Source organism: Scaptodrosophila lebanonensis, unplaced genomic scaffold, assembly GCF_003285725.1.
Source record: "Scaptodrosophila lebanonensis strain 11010-0011.00,11010-0021.00 unplaced genomic scaffold, SlebRS2 tig00001412-arrow-pilon, whole genome shotgun sequence".
Taxonomy (NCBI): Eukaryota; Metazoa; Arthropoda; class Insecta; order Diptera; family Drosophilidae; genus Scaptodrosophila; species Scaptodrosophila lebanonensis.
In genome coordinates, this window is record NW_022060739.1 from 275,110 (window position 1) to 291,869 (window position 16,760).

At 38.7% G+C, this 16,760-nt stretch overlaps 1 protein-coding gene across 2 annotated transcripts in view; it reads left to right on the forward strand.

The window, feature by feature from the left end:
* LOC115631444 (S phase cyclin A-associated protein in the endoplasmic reticulum) overlaps positions 1–16,426 on the forward strand; it is a 37,798-nt gene extending 21,372 nt beyond the window's left edge. For both annotated transcript variants that reach the window (XM_030528187.1, XM_030528188.1), the window contains exons 8-12: positions 10,855–11,000; positions 11,105–11,197; positions 11,417–11,508; positions 15,426–15,752; positions 15,817–16,426. In XM_030528187.1, the coding sequence (XP_030384047.1) occupies positions 10,855–11,000; positions 11,105–11,197; positions 11,417–11,508; positions 15,426–15,752; positions 15,817–15,957 (799 nt within the window). In that variant the 3' untranslated portion in view covers positions 15,958–16,426. The remainder of the gene's footprint in view (positions 1–10,854; positions 11,001–11,104; positions 11,198–11,416; positions 11,509–15,425; positions 15,753–15,816) is intronic.
* The last annotated feature ends 334 nt before the right edge of the window (positions 16,427–16,760 follow it).

Sequence of the window (16,760 nt, forward strand, 5' to 3'; positions counted from 1 at the left end):
CCATTTCAATTCACTAAAGCCTTCTAGACTGCCACCACATGAAATTAAAGCCTTCTTAGCATGTGCAATGGAACGAGGCTGCTTATTAAGGAATTGCCGGACAATTAAAGTGAAGCAATCATTATCAACGGCCCAGCAGCTGGTCAACTAGCTCATAAGTATACCGAGGATACCGATGATCTCAACTGATCAGTCAATCCTACTTAAACGGCTTAAATTTTCGGCAAAAAATTAAGTAAAGTGATTTTTTTTTGTTGACTTCCAGCTGCAGATACTTCGGTTGCGTTAAGTTTTACAGTAATTTTTTCTCATTATCCAAACTATGGGTAGTTGTCGTCGTTTTATGAATATGAACAGACATCGTTAGACAGTTGCTGTTCTCTCAAAGAATATTGGACATCCAGTAAACAATTTTCAGTGAGTTATTCTCCTTCTTACTTGATTTGAAGAAGACTGTTAAGCTATTTTGGGATGTAAGTAAAGAAATCAAAAGCAATTTTCCCTCATTTTCCAAACTATGGGTAGTTGTCGTCGTTTTATGAATATGAACAGACATCGTTAGATAGTTGCTGTTCTCTCAAAGAATCCTGGACATCCAGTAAACCATTTTCTGTGAGTTATTCTCCTTCTTACTTGATTTGAAGAAGACTGTTAAGCTGTTTTGGGATGTAAGTAAAGAAATCAAAAAACGCTGACTCTATCCTTCCACTGATGATATTAATTTATGTTTTCTTTTTTTCCGAATTATGAAAATGTAAACTTTTATTCTTCTTATTTGCAATGAAACCATCAAGTTTGCTGTCCACAATTCCAAAACTCTCTCTACTTGTATTCAGCATTATAGAAACGTTCTCTGATTCAGTAGCTCCACGATCATTTCACGCACCCGTCTCTAATCTAAGTTTCCTCTGTGTGTGTGTCTCTATCCATTAGGTGGATTGAGATATCAGAGCATTGTTGTGGTTGCTGTTGCTGTTGCGCCCCAACCCCCAACCACCAACCACCAACCCCAACCACATTCCTTTATGACATGCAACATTGCGACAACGACCATGACGAATTGTCTTAGTCCCTGCCAGTTAAAGTGGCTTTCGGATTTATGTGACAGCTATGGCTACTTTTTCAACGGATTTATAAGGAAGGTAGCTACGTGCTAGGAGCAACCCCAACCACAACCATATAATAATACTGATATTAAGAGTAACAACAACTACAATACTGAGCAGAAGTAGAGTGTGTGTGTGCGATGAGGCTTGCCCTTTGGCCATGCACTAATAACACTGATAATTATGATGATAAAATGATGATGTCCCTGTTAATGATAACGACGCTGTTCCGTGTCACTCGTGTTGCTGCTCACTGACTGCTGTTGTTGTTGTTGTTATTGTTGCTGATAATGTTGTAAGCGGGCGCACTTAACTGCACATGCTAACATTTTGCGTTGCGCTGCGCAACAAACTGCCCATTAAATGTGTTCGTGTTGTGTGTGTGTTGTTGCTGTTGTTGTATCAGGTGGGAGCGAGATTCTCGCTAGCTGTTCTGACTGTTGACTGGAACTTTATGGCCATAAAGGGAAGCCAGAATGAGGCTGCAATGCCGCACATTATTTTACATGGCTAATGCATAAACATGGCCAAAGTTTTTGGCTGGGGCAAACGTAACGGTTTCAGCACCAGGTGTGCAGCATCAGCTACAATAATAATAACAACAAAACCAACAACAACAAGATGCCTGTTTTTTTTTTGTACCCGCTGTTGGACGCATTTGCCTTTCACTTTCAATTATGTACGATACTTTCATGCCTCCGCCTCTATTGCTAGACTACATATTCAAATTGCATTTGGGGTTGCTGTTGTTGTTGTTGGTGTTGTTGTTGCAGTTGTTGTTGTTGTTGTCGGTGCTGCCGCCGCTTTCGCTGTACTTGTGGGCAATCAGTGCGCATGGTACAAGTCTCTGTGACTGTGACTGAGCAGGGGTCCAACCCTAAAATCGGCTCAAGTTGCATTGTTTTGACATGACACCAAAAAAAAAAAAGGACAGCCAAGTTGGTAGCGCATGCGTGGCAGTCACCCCTTAAATGCGATTGTTTTACTTCTGTTGCAGGCTGCACGTTTGTAGCTCTCCTCCTCTGCTGCTGCTGCTGCTGCTTCTGCTCCTGCCGCTCTTAATCAAGTGTTGACAACCAGCACAACATTTCAAATTGAATTTTAATAAACTTCGACGCGTGTAAGCGTGGAATATGCCAAGCGAAACCTAGTGTCCGCCCTTTCCTTTCCCCTTGGTTTATTTTTCCATTAACACCTTTGCGCCGTTGTCGTTACATTTCCACAATTCTAGTGTTGTTTTAGGCAACCACATTGAATGAGAATCCCATTCCTTACAGCTGCTACATTAGGCAGTTGTTGACTTTTGTTGCGGATTTCAAAAAACTCATTCAATAAAGGCATGTAAAAATCGAGGGTATAGCGATGCAAAAAACTGATCCCTTTCTTTAGAGCTATGCAATCAAATCAATGTGGGGACATATAAATTTAAAATGATTTGATTTAAATTGAAACTCAGTTATTTTTAATTAAACTTATGGCTTGAACAGAATTCTATTTAAAGAGTTCAAATTAAAGCAAAGTAATCTGTCCTAGTTATTTATTTCTTTCACAAAAGTCAACGTTGACTTCTAACAAATAAACATACCGGGAACACAAACAAAATACAACTAGCCCTCGCTTAACACAACCTCGGTCTAACACGATTAAAATTTTGCTACCTTTTCTCGTTCTTACACGATAGAAGTTGAAAATATTTAAAAAAGAATCGTATTACTTTAACTGCAATTAATACTAGCTGAATCTGAATATTAAAATAAAACTGACTCCATCGGTGTTATCAGTTCTGCCTATTCCTATTGCCTTGAATTGTTTACTTTTTCTCTAAAAGAACTTAAGGAGAAAATAATGAATGGATATTGGAAGAAATTATGACTAGGGTTGCTCAGAATTCAAAATATTTCCCTTTTTTGATAAATATTCAACACTTGTAACTTTTTGTTAGTTTAAAAAATGAATGGACCTTAGGAACGGCGGAAATTTAAAAAGCAAAACTTTTTTTTTTTCACTTTTGTCGAAATTTAGGAACGCAACTCCAACTGATGTCTCGCTTTACACGATTTCGCTTAACACGAGGTTTTCTAGGTGTATAGGAGGAAGCGAAGAAATAAAGAATTGCATTTTGTGGACAATAAATAATACGTGCCAACAATTTGTCGAATTAATTTCGCGACCCTTACATACGTCACAATCAGTCAGGGTCGGGATCAATAATTTAAAAATAATTATTTCAGAAATGGACATATCTGTAAAGCTATTAAAATTTAAATCAGACGTAAATTAATTTAAACAATAATTCAGAATGTTTTTATTTCACTGAACATATGCTGCCCATTCCTTTCTAAATATATCTCTCCATGTGTGGCTGTCGCCTTCCAATCTGTGCATCTACCCGTCTGATTGGTGCGGCACTTGTTCAGCGCCTCGGGCATTGTGGCAACAATAAATGGGGTAATACAATGCCCAGCGTATCATTTGAAAACGATTTAAACGCATACGCTGCCCTGCTCGCCTTCCCTGCCAGCTCAACTTCAAATGACATTTCATTTGCTGCATTGACATCCTCAGCGCTAACTGCGACAAGGTGTTCCATTTCACATATCAACAAGGTTCGGCTGTTGCTGCTTAACCTCTCTGCGACATTAACATGTCCTGGCTGTTGTTTTGGCATCGCTGCTGTTCCTGCTCCTGCTGCTGCTGCTGCCTGTTGTCATTGTCAACGCAAATCTGTTTTGATTTTAATCCTGCTTATGCGACGGGCGAGCATGCCGTTGCAAGTTGAACGGACTAGCCCCGGGCCAGCGCAAGTCTAGTGGTGATACACATAAAGAGAAGGTCCTGCCCGTCTGCCTGTTTGCCTGCCACCGTTCATTGTTGTGCATTGAGGCGTTCTGTGAGTTCCATGTTGTACACAAATCCGCTGACGCTGCTGATTATGCGCCTTAAGTGCCGAAATCAATGCACACAAATGGCCAAATTACAAACTGACTGAAGCAGGAGGGAATGTGCAAACTTTGTTTTACAATTGTTGCCTATTTTGTTGAATGCTTCAGTTGCACGCTCTCTCTCCGAATCTGTGAAGTTGCACACGTGAGCAAAGCTGGACAACAAAAAAAAAGGAGCAGAAGAAAAACTTAAGTAGCGTGTGCATTTGACACTTGTTAAAATATTTGCGCGCCATACACGCGCACACGCCCAAATAACGAGTATGTATAAACAAACTGCAGGCGAAAGGGGGCACAGTGGGTGAAATTATAAAATAAGTATGCAAAAGTCTATAGCATGTGATTGGAGGGAGAAGGGGGAGAGGATTAAAACAGCTCCAATTGATAAAAAGTTGATAAGCAGCAGTGAATCGGAATGGAAGAAAACCTTCTACACTGTAATTAAAAATTTTGTAAAGTGTCTTCATCTGTCTCGAAGACGACGGTTTCGTTTAAATTCTAACCAATAGTAGTATCCATGAATGGGAATGGAAACTATTGAATGAGCTATTTACCATTACAAAATAAGAGGTTACGTTCCTATATTTCCAAATATTCATAAGAAATAGTTTTACTGTTTAAATTTATTATTATTATTATTACGAAAGTTTATTCAAAAGGCAAACGTTTTCAAAAATGGATATTTATTTGGTGGCATTTATTATCAGAGCAGTAAAAGCTGCATAGTAGCTCTCCTTAGAGAGTAAAAAAATTTAACCTAATTCTCTGTTAAACTTTAATTGTCTTTCGATGAGCGGTTGAGAATTTCCACTTTTGTTTTCGTTTTAGAGGTGGTTTATTTTCTTTTTATGCCTTTGTAGAAACGGCAATTTGTATGATTTTACATTTTATTTAATTGAGCTGTAAAGCTCACCACAAAGTTTTAAAGAAGAACTAAAACTACTCGCCTCAACAAAAATTTATGTATGTACTCATTCTTATACTGATGGTGGTCTAGAAAGTGGGACTTCCCTTTTTCTACACGCATCTCATCTGTGGTGACACATACTATATACAAAAATACTCACGCATCAATCGACAAAATACAAAATCGATTTTGGAAATCATGTAAGAAAGGTGTTTTTCACCGTGTTAAAAAAGAAAAGGTAGAAGATTTGTAATCGTGTTAGACCGAATTCGTATTAAAAGAGTTCGTGTTAAGCGAGGGCTAGGTGTGCTTAAAAGTAGCCACAAAAGTAAGGTGACTTTTCAATTCAATTTAATTCGATTATTGATTTTTGTTTGTTTGTTTGGTTGATACACATATGTTTATCATATGTTGGCATTATGAGCCAATTTGGATTGGTAGTTTGTTGTGGACAACACAACGTTTTAGTGTGTTCTTCGATTTTTGACTTTTGAAATGGATCAAGGAATATATATTTAATTTTGCATTAAAAATGGAATTCCATGACGACGAGCGTCCTGGAACAAAATTGTTTTTGGAAAATCGTCGAATCACTATTAGGGAAGTTGCAGAGGATGTTGGCATATAAATCGGCTTATGCCGTGAAACTTTCTCGAATGCTTTGGACATGAAACGTGTGGCAGTGAAGTTTATTTCGAAATTGCTAAATTTTGAGCAAAAGGAACGTCGTTGTTCGTGATTTTTTGGCCAAAAACAACATCGTAATCATGCCTTAACCACCGTATTCACCAGATTTGGCTCCCTGTAACCTTTTCCTATTCCCAAAACTGAAGACAATAATAAAAGGAAAGCGTTTTGCCATAATTGATGAGATAAAGTCAGAATCGAAACCGAAAACTGTTTCGAGGATTGGAAGAAGCGCTGGCATAAATGCGTTATAGAGATTGCTTTAAAGGGGACAATATAAATGTTATTAAACAAATAAATATTTTTCCAGAAAAATTAAAAGTCACTTAGTTACTGTATTACTAAAAAATATAGTTTGAGCTTCTCTCGGATTGGAAGAAGCGCTGGAATAAGTGCATTTTCGTATTTCTAAGGGAGATTACTTTGAAATAAATATTTTTCCAGACAAATGAAAAGTCAGCTTACTTTTAGAACACACCACGTATACTTGGTTTCTGTATTACTGAAAAATATAGTTGGAGCTTCTCTCTATCCATGGAATTTCCTTGATTGTTTTTTCCTGCATTTATTTTCCATTTAATCCACTGTGTGAGGCGTCCACTTCAAACTTCAGTCTCGGAGTTCTCTTGGGGTTGCTGTGACACTCGCGTATTTAGCGAACGTGTTTTTCCAACTAACAAGGATGTTAATTTTTTGTTGTTGCTGCCACTGCTACTCTACTGCACGTACTTTTGCCACTATTTTTATTTTATTTAGAGCTTTGCACAAATGCCTCTTCACACCAAGTAGACGATGTCGACATCCAACATCATAGTCCTCGTATTTTTTTTTTATTTATTTTTTTTTTTTTTTGTATTTTTTTCTTCTCGCCTGACACTTTGAGAGCGGCCGCTGCTGTTGCCTGCTACTGCTGCTGTTTATTTTACGGCAGTGACGATTATGTGCCCCGGTCTCTGTCTCTATCGCTGTCCCGGTCCCGGTCCCGGTCTGGGCGCCGCAAAAGGGAAACCTCAGCCACATCCGATACTTTGTGTGGCCATTTTGTGTTTGGATTGATGCGCCCGGCGAACTAAATACTTTGCACAAGCGACCATCATCATGATGCTGAAGCTGAAGCTGATGGTCATGATGATGGTGTGATGGTGATGGTGATGCGGAAGAGGACGAGGACACATGACAAACGATGACAGTGTGATGCTGCTGTTGACCAAGAGTGGGTGATGACGGTTCGTGGGTTATGGGAGGAGGAATGTGGGGGAGGGGGTGTGGGCAGTGCTTGACACACAATTCGTTTGCTACTGTTGACTGTGACTGGGTAAAAGCATCCTGCGCGCTTTGTTGTTGTTGTTGGTTTAAGAAAATTATAAAGGATATTTTTGTGGTGCTGATGAGTTTGCCGAGTACTTTTTGGCGACTGACCAAACAAACATACAATAGCGATCGCATGTGCGATGGCGGGTGGAGACAGTCCGTGTGTGTGGCTGACTGACTGACTGAGTGTGTGTGGACTGAGTGTGTGTGTGTGTGAGAGCGTTAAGTGTGCAACGCGTCAGCAGCAACGCAACACAAATAGCAAAACAGGAAGCTCAAGTATGTTTACAGTTGACAACGCCAGAGCTAACCAAGCGGCAGGAGCGGGAGCAAGAGCGGGAGCGGAAGCAACAGCATCATCCAAAGCAACGCTTGATATATGGCGCTCAGGCACGTAGAAGCTGGCTTTGTTTGTCTCCGCTGTGTATGTGCGCTCATGTGTGTGGGTGCGTGTGTGTGTGTGTGAGTTTGAGTAATGGACGCTTTTATTTGAGAGTCAAGCAACGCGCATTGTTGGTTGGTCCTTCAGTTAGTTGGTTCGTGGCTCGCTTGTTTGGTGGGCTGGCTGGCTGGTTGCCTGCCTCGCTGCCTGCCTCTCTGTGTGTCAAAAGGGGTCAAAATGGATTTTCCGACTGTATTTGTTTGCTCGGGTTGTGGCAACCACTGCAGCTATTTGGGGGCATCCGATTTGAAGCTCTCATCAGGGTGGCCATTTCCAGTCTTCTTTCTATTGGGTTTCGGAATTTTTCACGCATGTTACACACATAAATCTGTATCGAGAACTTCTGATTGCAGTTCAATCCTTTTTCAATCATCACCTCTTAAGTCATGCATTTTCAATGACATTCAGAAACGCTTTGCTAACAAGTAGCTGCTTGAGAAATTCGACTAAAGTATTAAAGCTAAACGTGTCCTATGAGAATTCATTTTAGGATAAAATTTGAAGACATTGGGAGACAGAGGCAAGCCCTTTTTATTCTCGAGTTATGAAGTAAGTTGTGAAACAATTATAAAGCGCTATAGGAAAAGTAAAAAAAAATATGTTTGCTGAGACCAATCCTGTTTAAACTTGTCTTGTAAACTTACGATAAAGAAAATGGATTAGTTCTCTAGTTTTAAAAAGTTAAATATTAAGGAAAGCAGTTTTCACATCAGCTATTATTAAATAGCAGAGTGCAATGGCAATAAGAGTCCTTTACAATGCTCCATGGTTTAAATTTGAATTACATAGCTATTTTTCAACATACCAGCCGAAAAGTATTTATAAATTTGGATCAATTAGAGGATCTTGGTTTAGTCTTAACATATAAATCTACTTGAATAGGTTTCTGCATGTTTATTATACTCTACAATAAATATAAATTACTGTTGGTTTTTCTAGTATTATCCATTTTTGGGCTTATATCTTACCAGAGAATCCTTCAGGGTTGCTGAAACTTACGAATTACTATCTTCTATTAGTTGAAAAAGGAATAAGCGAAAGTTTATTTTTTATTTTTTTTAGTATATTTTGTTTAAAAACAAATCAAAACAATAGAGAACTTATACTTTTATTTAGCGTAAATAAAGAATAAAAGTGCTTTAGAAAATACTTTAATATCTAATAACGAATCCGACTAGGTGGGGGAGTTTTATTTCACATTATTAATTAATTTTTGGTGTATCTTTTTACCAGAGAATCCTTCAGGGTTTCTAAAACTTACGAATAAATGTTGAAAAAAGATAAAACAATAAGGTTATTATTCATGTTAGTTTATTCAATAATAATAATAAATAAAATAATAAATCCGACTTGGTGGGGAAATTTTATTTGCAAACGGCCAGCCCGAATCAAAGCAGAGAGTAGTCAAAAACTTTATTAGACTAAACAAAAAGGAAAGGGAGAGTTTGAAATGGCAATAAGAAATCAAAAACAATGAATTATAACTTGTAGGATGAAACGGTTTTGATCGGTAGACCTTGATTGAGTAAAATCTACATTTTCCATAGCACGACTATTTTATGCCAAATGTCAAATGTAATTATGAGAGCCGAAAAGTTTCAGGTCACCCTTGGCCGCCTCCCTTCTCCTCTTTGGCTTCAATATTATTATTTCGCTTTGGACATTGTCATGCCGTATCAATCACTCATTTTCTACACTATGGTCGAGCAATCAAGCAACCATTTTGGCATGTGTGTTAATGCAAGTTGCTCACTTGATGCGAGTTTGCTTGCTTAACCCCAACAGCGCCCCCTGTGCCCCCTGTGTCCCCAGTGCCCCCAGTGCCCCAATAACGATCAACCCTCTGCCAAAATAGTAAAAATTGTGTTTGTGGCATTCATTTATTATTGTACACAAATCGCACGAGGAGAGAGGCTTCCATTCGCCCACTCGCCGTCCTCGTGTTGGTTTTGTTGTTAGGTTCATTCGTTTGTAATTGATGATGATTTGTCATTCATTTATTATGATAAATCAGCGCAAAATGTTTTCTCTGTGCGCTCTTGAAATTGTTGTGTATGTGTGTTGTTTGATTTGATATTTTTAGTGTTTGTAATCAAACAGGGACTAATTGATAGCATAACATGGCCAAATACTCTGTGCATACATGCTCGTATTTGCACAACAACAATGCCAATGGAATGGCAACAGTGGGCCGCAAAATGTGCGCCCCCGTGTTTCTAGAGTTTTAAGCAAGTTTAGGTAGCGCTTTCACATCCTGAGCATGTTCAGCAGCCACTGAGCCGCTCAATGCATGCAAAGGCAGGCACACAGGACCCACTCACTCACCGAAATCGTTGTCGCCTGGTTTCTGCCCGAGTTTTCTGCTATTTACTTAGCAGCATTTTCTGCCCAGCTAATCGTTTTCTGCACTTGAGCATATTTAATGCAAAGCGCGTGTCGCTCATTTGCATATTCACCAATGGAGGTCACATTACACATGAAACGATTTGTTCTCACTGCTGGTTAGGGGGCTCACTGGGCTGACTAACTGTCGCAGTTTTTCAATTTTGCACATTCATTGAAATTGGTTTAATCGCTGTATTTTATCGAGATGTTAATCGCAGAAACTTAGCATCACTTTTAATTGCATGCGCTTTGCTAAAGTTTTTTCTATTCTTTTTACTTGCATTTATTTTTCAGTAGCAATATGGCGATAAAATATATCAAGTTTGTGTTGAGAATATATTCAAAAATAATTATAGTTATAGTCAGTCTACTGATTGTCTTGATTACAACATTAGGCAGAAGATCCCAGGACATTATTATGCATTCCATAATGCAAAAGTGATTTGCTCTACAGTCGCGATGATGGCTTTTTGTGAATTATTAGCTGGCTCTGAAGCTGTTTTTAATTAAACTTGTATCTGCCATTAATTGCAATTAATATGTCGTTATATTGTTTTTTACTATAATTTTTGATGCTCAAGTATGAAGTATAAAACGCTGGCATTATAATGTCTATTATATCCGTGTTTGGGACTGGAAGCTACCCTTAGAGTTGCTATCACGTATACAATCACGTTAAGAGGGATACCTTCAGACAGCATAGTACGTGTTAGGGAATGAATAGCATATCCTAGATTTTAGCCTACAGACCGGTGTATCGATTGTTGGAGGTTGTGCAGCAGGGAGTGGATGAAGATTCCGTTGTAAACTAATCATAAATTACTTAAAAAGTTAACAAAAACTCAAAACTAATCAAGATTGCATTATAAACTAATCATACATTATTTAAATACTTAACAAAAACTCAAAACTAATCAGAATAAACTGAAATGAGCAACATTCGGGGAATATTGAAAACTAAAAACTAACCAATAAGAAACATAAGATTTCAGAGAAACTTTAGTCATTTAGCTATTTATTAAAGCAAATGTATTGTGAATTAATTCAAATCCTTTAATCCTCTCTCCTTTGCAGCTATGCGGTGATCACGGGTTTGATTGAAACGCTATCGCGTCGTTGCGTGAAGGTGCGCGAGTCAATTGAACAGAATCAGAGCGTTATGCTCAGTCTGCTGACCACGTTGGGCTTCCTGTCGCGTTTCATTGATGTCTGCCAGCCGGGTAAGTCGCACCTTTGCCAAGGCAGCCATGCATGACTATTTATTTATTTGTATTTTGTTTTATGACATATTTCCCCTCTGTCGTTTTTTTTTTTTTTATGGCAGGTCCTGGCGATCCTACGCGCCTCATGAGTGCAGCCAAGTCTACCGAGCTCTTCGGCACCGTCTCTATGCTTAATGCCTGTGTTGTGCCATTGGGTGAGTTTGTACAATCAACCCAAACAGTAGCTGGAACGGCTACGGCTACGGCAACTGCATCTGCATCTGCATCTATAGCTTGGGTGCTAATTGCATTTGTGCGTGAGCTCGACACTTGGGCGGAAATTAGTTTTGATTTTTATTTTTATGGCTTTCACTGAGCACCAACTACTATAGTATATATGCCTGCCTCTGTGCTCTCCGTTTTTCCATTTGCAGGTGAATGCATACCCCCTCGGACCATCGCTCTGACGGCATCCGCGTTTAATCTCTACGTGTCACTTGCCTCGCTCGATGTGGCCACATTTCAGGTGAGTGGGAATGAGCGGCAAACAAAAATGCATTCAGAGACAGTTTGGTTACTTTTTGGCGTTGTTGTTTATTGATGACGGCGGTTAAACAAATCAAGAAGTTTTGCCAACAACCCTCCAACAATCTCTCGATGCCTGGCGCCCCACTTCTCTACCCCCTCTCCCCCAATTTCCCCGATTTAATCCACTGGCCAAAACGAACGAACGAGCGCTTGTTCAACGAAGCATGAGCCCAGTGAAAATTTCATTGCCTGCTCTCTTCTTTGCTTTGCTCTCGTAAAGTTTGTCGAACGTGAAATCGCTGCAAAATTGAAAAACAACAACAAAAGTTAGGTGGCCAACATTTAGGTGGTGTTGGGGTGGGCTTGGAGCTTAGAGCTTGCCGCTTGGCGCTTGGCGGGGTTGGAAAAAAGAGAACATGCCTTAAATGTTTTTGCAAACTTTCCGATTGCAGTTTTCGAAGTGTGCGGCGCGCAAGGCATTTGTGAGAATTTGCATATTGCCAAATGTCATGACTTGGCGGGGCATGTTTAAGGCGCGTTTTGAGTGACACGGCGCGACAGTCCTACTCACACACACACTTACACGTCTAAATATGTGTGTTTGTGTGTATGCATAGGAGGGAGCTCTAAAATGACAAACAACATCAGCGCGCGGCATTGAACCGTAAGTCGTGCCAAAATGGCATTGGCTGCGTTGACATTTCGAGCAACCTGACAGCCCACCTATTGGTGTGCAAATATTTTGACACTTTACTTTGGGTTCGCTGTCAGCGTCACAGTGTGGCACAGTGGTTACATACGAGTACTTTATTTTTTTTTAGAAATAACGACAAAAGCTTACTTGCTTTGGCAATGTTCCCGTTCAAGTTTCAGAGACAGCTTCATTTCCCTGAAATGTTCGTTTGTTTTCCTAGACTCACAATTAAATGACAGGAAAAGAAGCTCTTGCAATAAGTGCTATTCAAATCCCCTATTTTTGGTAGCAAAACTGGAAAGTGAACTCTAAAATAATTTCATTTCCGCGTAATTTGCAGATCAAAGAGTGAAAAATTCTTTGGTTTCATTTTGAAATGAGAACACAAGAGAATATTTTGAAAGCAATGAGCGATAAGCCTTCTGGAAGCATTATATTTGCTCTATCCAAGAATTGTTTGGTTAGTAACTGCTTTGAAAAGATGCTAAAAAAAAGTGTAATAGTAAAACCTGAGGCCTGGCATTGCTCATGAGCTGGCAGGAATCCCACAATGTTTTAAAATGTAATAATTGTCCTACCTTGAACGAATCTTAAATAAGGATTAAGCCTTTAAAAAAAAATCTATTTTAGAAAAACTATTAACAAAACACAAAACATGTTTTAAATATAAAAAAAATAAGGCACCCATTTCAATTGAATATTCAGTAAGTTGCAGGAAAGCCCCCATAATCGCTTTCGTTTCGTCAAAGGAGTGGAATTCCTTTCTATACCAATGGTTTGCTCAAATTGTATGCATACTGGTAATATTCAAAGGCAATATATTTGTCATCTCAAGAATTCTGTATGAGACACTGTGTGAAGTCGTCATCGTCGATCTGATTCTGATTGTAAGTACCTTGGTATGGCATTTTAAATATGTATGGACGACTATGCATCAAGTTGTGGCAGCGACGACGAATCCCTCCGCCACCTGATTTCACACGTGTCAGTTCAAAACGCGCTTACAGAAACAAACGTAACGAGCAGACAGAGAGACAGACAGACAGACGAAGGAACGGGCGTACAAATTGAGGAGCAGAGTTCTACAGAGTTGGTGGCTACGAATTGAAAGAGCATATATTCATTGACAGAAAAGCAGAGAGACATACAGATACACAGACAGACAGAGAGACAGACGGACTGCCTGCCTGCCTGCTACATTTCATTTCCTGTTCCAACTGTCAATATTTAGACGGCTTGAAGTTGCGCCCACGCAGCGCAGCGCACTTGACAAACTAATTTGTTGCGCAAACTTTGGTGGTGGGCCACGCCCACTGCCTGCCTGCCGGGCTGGCTGGCTGGCTGGCTGCTTGCCTGCCACAGATTAGGCCAACTTGCTAGCTATTTGTTTTAAATTACCACAAAAATACGGATAGATGCGTCTATTTGTTTGTTTGTCTGTCCGTCCGTCCGTCCGTCAGTCTGTTTGTCTGTCTGTTTGCTTCGCTGCGTGTTTTTCTAAATTATTTCACAAAATATAATGTTGGCAGAGTTTGCAAATAATTTTATTAGGTTTTAATCAGCAGCGAGACAAACAGACAAACAGACAAACAGACAAACATCAGACGCAGCATCACCGGCAGCAGCTACAGGCCCAGAAAAGAGGCAACCAATCTGAGGCAACTCAATTTTCAAGTGCCAGCCAGCCTGCGTCTCGCACAAATATTGACTTTGTAAAATGAAATTTTCAAGTTTAACCCAACATAGTACGAGTATGCCTGAAATCAGCCGCGACCCCCGCCTCCCCACCTCGCTGCCCTGCCCTGCCCTGACGTGCTGGCCAACTTGTTAGCTGGCATTTTGATTGTTTTTGTGTGCAACGCAGCGGCAGCAAAAGATCGAGTCAGGCAGCGTAACAAATCCTCGTTCATATCCTGTTGTACTTGGCATGGTACGTCAATTGTTTGGCCAAATATTTGCTTAGTTGCCAGTTGCGTTTGATATTTTTTAGCTGCCGCTTCCTCGCACGGCTGACAGAGTAAACAAATTAAAGCGAGCCCAAGCGGCCTGCCTACTACTGGTCCGTTATGCAAATAAATGTATACCAGGCACACAAAAATAAATAACCCACACGGCAGGGGTGTATTCCAGAAATATAACTACATTTCAGTCCGGGTTTAGTGGCTAATTCTGGGACTTATAGATTCAAAAATCTTCAAACGAATTCTAATTCATTTCTCATGAAGAAAAATATGTATACATATATGACTTTTATAAATTTCTTTATCTTTATATCTATCTATTTGTATATTCTCTTCAATATGTTGTTTATTATTTAACTGATCAAGGACTTATACTCGTAGTTTCACCAAATTTTACATTAAATTTTTAGTAATGATGACATAAATTTCTCAATGTATGTCTTTATATCCTTTTTTATATTCTCTTCTGTTTTTATTATTAGCTGATTATGGACTTCTACTAGTAGCTATACCAATTTGTCAGTCAATTTCTACTAATGATAACTTTTATATTATTTTTTCTTGGAAAAGATTTAGTAAATTAATTATATATTTGTAAAGGGCTCAGTTTTTGAACTTACTCAGTTTTTTGTTTGTTTTTGATTTATTTAACTTCTTGTATTAAAAGGACAGTTTTAATACTTGGAAAATTTAGCAATTTTTTCAGAGGTTATTTTGCAGTTTGTAATGAAAAGATTTTATTTAAAAAATAATATGAAAAGCAGACATTAATTGAAAAAGTGGGAAAATTAATAAAAAGTAGTCCATGAATTAGTTCAATAGTTTCTTTTTAAACCATTCACTTGAACATATTCTAGACGAAATGTAGAAGCTTTAAGGGCGAATATTTCTTTAACATTTTCATCAAAATGAACTTTTCGGAACACCCCTAGTATACATATACTTGTACATACATACGAGTATATAACGTATGTATGCACTTCATTTCCTGCTAAACAAGTGCTACTCTTCCTGCCGATTTGTAGTTGTTGGTGCCCTTTTATTTACTTTGACTTAATTAAAACATTTGCCCAGCGATTCCACACATTTTTTTTTAGTTTGCCGGGTGTGTGGGTTGTTGGCTTTGAACTTGTCGTGGGTTTTTATTTTGTTGTTGTTTTCTTTTTGCTTTTTTTCCGGCTACTTGTTTGCTGTATTTGTTATTGTTGCCAATTAAGTGGCACTCATTTGTTTATTGAGCTCCATCATTTGCTCTCACAGGAGGTGCTCAGCGCTGAGGGTGCCCTTTCGTTCAAGCTGCTCGATGTGGTTACCATAATACTGAACTATTGTGCGACGAGTGCGGAAGTGATGGCGAATAATGAAAGCACGACCATGCTCATCGATTTGATAGCGACACTCGCCTTCTTCAGTCTGAACAATCGCAAGCATCAGGAGATGCTCGTTTCGGAGCAGTTTGCCGTCATCTTCAAGAGTCTGGCCAAGCTGTCGACTCAATTCAATCCGGTCATCTATCCATTTTTGGTGACCATTTGTTACAATAATGCGGCGGCACGTCAGGTGATATCACGTGATTTCGAGATAGGGGTAAGTTCATTTAAGCTAATCCATAGAGTTATCGCCATTTTTGTGTATCTGCGCCCGTTGACAGTTTCTGGACGAGTACAGCAAATCGGATTCGGCCAAGCGGAATCGCCTAATACAGCTCATGCACAACAGACATAAAGGCAGTGGCAATAGCAACAACATCAATACTACCAGCACTAATAATGGCAACAACAACGGCAACTAGGGCTGAGCTGAAACTCCAAACACATCTGGATTTGCATGATCGTGGCAAAGTGATATTATTTTCAAAGAAAATTAAAAAAAAAAAAAAACAATACAAACAAACATGAAAACACTTAAAACATTCGCAAAGACAAACTGCTTAGAATTTAACACAAATATTTATGCTAAAATAATTTATAATGTCAAAAAATAATTTATGCTAGTGACTAAAACTCAACTCATAACATTCGCAACATTCGAACACAGAAGCAACAACAACTCGCATAGTTTATAAACATCATCATAATTTATTATTAATGCAAAGTATTATTATAAACTCATTTGGCTATAACTAACTTTTGTTATAGCCATTTCTCATTATGAAAAATTCTCAGTCTCGAATTTGTTGTACCTTAATTAATTTATTTTATTCGATTTAAAATCGCTCTTACTAAACGTTACACATCAACAACAACAATTTACGTATTTTTATATAACAAATCAACAATCTATATACATAAATAAATATATAAAACAAAACGCCTGCTGTTTTTATTTCATTCTCATTCGCATTTCAAGTTCAAAACTCGAATAGAAGCTGCAAGAAAATTACATTTCTGCGTATACATTCTATAAAGCACAAAAAGAAGAAAGTATTAACAAAGAAGAAAGAATAGTCGGAAAGCACAAAAAGAAGAAAGTATTAACAAAGAAGAAATAATAATAGTTATGCTAGTCTGAAGAGCTTACATGAAAACATTTAAACGTTTCGCTTGCTTGGAATTAGAGATACCGATGTCCTGGTCTGCTCATATTTTTATCAAG